Consider the following 3007-nt stretch of genomic DNA (forward strand, 5'->3'; position numbering starts at 1 on the left):
TATTGGTATATATGGTAACTATCAATTTTTTAAGTCTTTCTCAACCATACGCTCGTATCCTCAAAATCCTTTCCATTTGAATATGATCGAATTCAATTCATTCATGTAATGTCTCTTCTAAACTTAGGCGTCATAGTTGTTACCTCGAAGGCAGGTAATTTTGTTGTCGATAATTGTAAGATTTACCATAGGTTAATTTCATGATGGGAGGCTTCCAGATACATTTATCATAAGAACCAAGGAAAACATAACATTGAGTTGAGACTTGAGATTCACTTACCTTCATTATTTATTATTATTATTATTATTATTTAAAATGTTGTTGGAATATTTTCTTAAACCCCATTTGAAAGTTAAAGCTACTCACCACCGGCCAGTCCCTATCTCTCACATTCTCACCTTACACATAAAACCCACCTTTTACCTTTCCTCCTTTCCTCACACCCTCTCGCCGGCCGCCGTCATGCTCCAACCGCCGCCGCCAACCTCCCTTCTCTTCCTCCTCTTCTTCTTCTTCATTTCCCCCATAACCGCCGCCAACGCCACCCCTGTATTCAAAGAGGCCCCACAATTCTACAACTCCCCGGATTGCCCCTTGGTCGTCGCCGGAGAGGAAGACAGTAACCGGCTATGCTCTGACTACGGGGTCCATGTGGCGATGACATTGGACACGACATACATTCGAGGGTCTATGGCGGCCATCCTCTCCGTTCTGCAACATTCCTCGTGCCCTCAAAATGTAATATTCCATTTCGTCTCCTCCGCCTCTGCAAACGCGTCGGCTTTACGCGCCACCATTTCCTTCTCCTTCCCTTACCTGAAATTTCAAATCTACCCATTCGACGACGGCGCCGTGTCTCGTCTGATCTCCGCCTCCATTCGTTCGGCCTTGGATTGTCCATTGAACTACGCTCGTAGCTACTTGGCTGACCTCCTCCCCCTCTGCGTTCGCCGTGTCGTCTATCTCGATTCTGATCTAATCCTCGTCGACGATATCGCCAATCTCGCAAATACCCCTCTAAAAGACTCCGTACTCGCCGCCCCTGAGTACTGCAACGCCAATTTCACCTCCTATTTCACTCCCACTTTCTGGTCCAATCCCTCTCTGTCTCTCACCTTCGCCAATCGCAATCCCTGTTACTTCAACACCGGCGTCATGGTCATCGACCTCTCCAGGTGGCGTCTCGGCGACTTCACCGCTAAAATCGAGGAATGGATGGAGCTTCAGAAGCGAATGAGGATCTACGAGCTCGGATCTCTGCCACCGTTCATGCTCGTTTTTGCCGGAAATATTGTACCCGTGGACCACCGGTGGAACCAGCACGGGCTCGGCGGTGATAATTTCAGGGGACTCTGCCGGGATCTGCACCCGGGTCCGGTGAGTCTGTTGCATTGGAGCGGAAAGGGAAAACCGTGGGCCCGGCTCGATGCGAACCGGCCGTGTCCGTTGGACGCTTTGTGGGTCCCTTATGATTTGTTGCAGACTCCATTTTTGTTGGACTCTTGATTGGTTGAAGCTCGTCGGCAACGGTTTGGTATTTAGGATTACAGAGGAAGACGAAGGCCGTCGGTGACGGAGAAGATATGATTGGCCGGAAAATGGAACGGAAATTATGATTTTTGAAAAAATGGTAAATGTTAAAGCTAAATTTTGAGGGAAAAGAAAAATAATAAAGGATAAAAGGAGAACTAATATTTCTGAAGATCAATTTTATGTATGTATAATTGTTGTATTCAAAAGCTTGTATAGTATAGATTTTTATATAAACACTCATTGTCATCAATTTTTTTTTTTAAATAATAATTCTCCTTTTTAAGGTAAAAATTTGAACGTCTCACTTTTTAATTAATTTTATTATTTTTTTGGAAAGAACTATTTACATTTGGTCAATATCCCTATTTAAATTTTCATAAAATTGGAATCTTGATATAACATCTAAAATTTTATATTAGAGTTATTAATTCATGGATTACTTAAAAAGTGAGAAAATTTGATCTAATTAATTTATTTTGACTTGAAAAAATATTTGGGTACTCCCTTGGATGTACATATCTTGATACATCCAAATATAGTCCAGTAAAATATGTTAAGTGGTGGTTCTATTTTTTTTTTAAAAATATTTTTTTTCTAAATTCTAAAATTTTGAATGAAATCGCAAGTTTAAAATTTTTTTAAGCAATAGAGAAAAATTGAGCAGGTTGAAATTAATTTACCTACATGATTCTATAAAATCGACTTCTCATTTATTATAGGAAGATTTATTTTTACTCATGTATTTATTTGACCGAGTTAAATTTGATTTTAAAATTGCCTATTATCGTAATAAATTGTTGTAAAGATAATTGACAAAATGAATACTCTTTATTTATTAGGTTGAAACTTTTGAAAAGGTTTAAAGCTAAAGACATGCATTCTTATGGTTGAATAACAAATCAGCACCCTTGACTTTATTATCTTGTAATGTGCAACTCACTTAATTCAACTATTGTTATTATTATTTAATTATTTTTAAAATTTTCTGTATAGTTGGAGTGTGCTGAAAAAGATAGGTGTGATTTAGGGTTTCTATGGATTGATTTTAAGAAAAAATATTTTTCAAAAAATTCATTTTTATTTAAATATTTTTTTATAAAAATTAATTAAAATATAATTGAAAAATTATTTTGAGTGGTTGTCAAATATTCTAATTTCTCCTAAAATGACTTATTTTTAAAATTAAACACTTGAAAATGTATTCCAAACACGTCCTCAAAATGTTATCAAGAATAGAAATTTTGGACATTGAATTCATTTTAAATAAGTATCTAATATTTGGGTTTTAATCAAGGAAAATTTTCAAATATAGAAAAATGAACCAAATATTTACAATTAATAGGGAAATATCACAATCTATCTACCACGATAGACAATGATAGGCTAGTCTATGAACCAATCTATCCGTGTCTATCATGAATTTTTTTTTAAAAAAAAAACATTTCATACAATGGTAGGCTACTGTCTATGAAC

The 3007-nt window shown here is 36.7% G+C and overlaps 1 protein-coding gene across 1 annotated transcript; it reads left to right on the top strand.

The window, feature by feature from the left end:
• The first annotated feature begins 311 nt into the window (after positions 1 to 311).
• On the top strand, positions 312 to 1799 carry LOC120075996 (probable galacturonosyltransferase-like 1). The gene has a single exon (XM_039029765.1). It carries the CDS (start codon positions 317 to 319, stop codon positions 1505 to 1507), a length of 1191 nt encoding a protein of 396 aa, XP_038885693.1. The 5' UTR covers positions 312 to 316; the 3' UTR covers positions 1508 to 1799.
• Positions 1800 to 3007: the final 1208 nt, after the last annotated feature.

This window comes from Benincasa hispida, chromosome 4 (assembly GCF_009727055.1).
Source record: "Benincasa hispida cultivar B227 chromosome 4, ASM972705v1, whole genome shotgun sequence".
Lineage (NCBI taxonomy): Eukaryota > Viridiplantae > Streptophyta > Magnoliopsida > Cucurbitales > Cucurbitaceae > Benincasa > Benincasa hispida.

Bases quoted from the DNA above. Each gene is read 5' to 3' on its own strand.
- LOC120075996 (XM_039029765.1), top strand. From the start codon at position 317: ATGTTGTTGGAATATTTTCTTAAACCCCATTTGAAAGTTAAAGCTACT.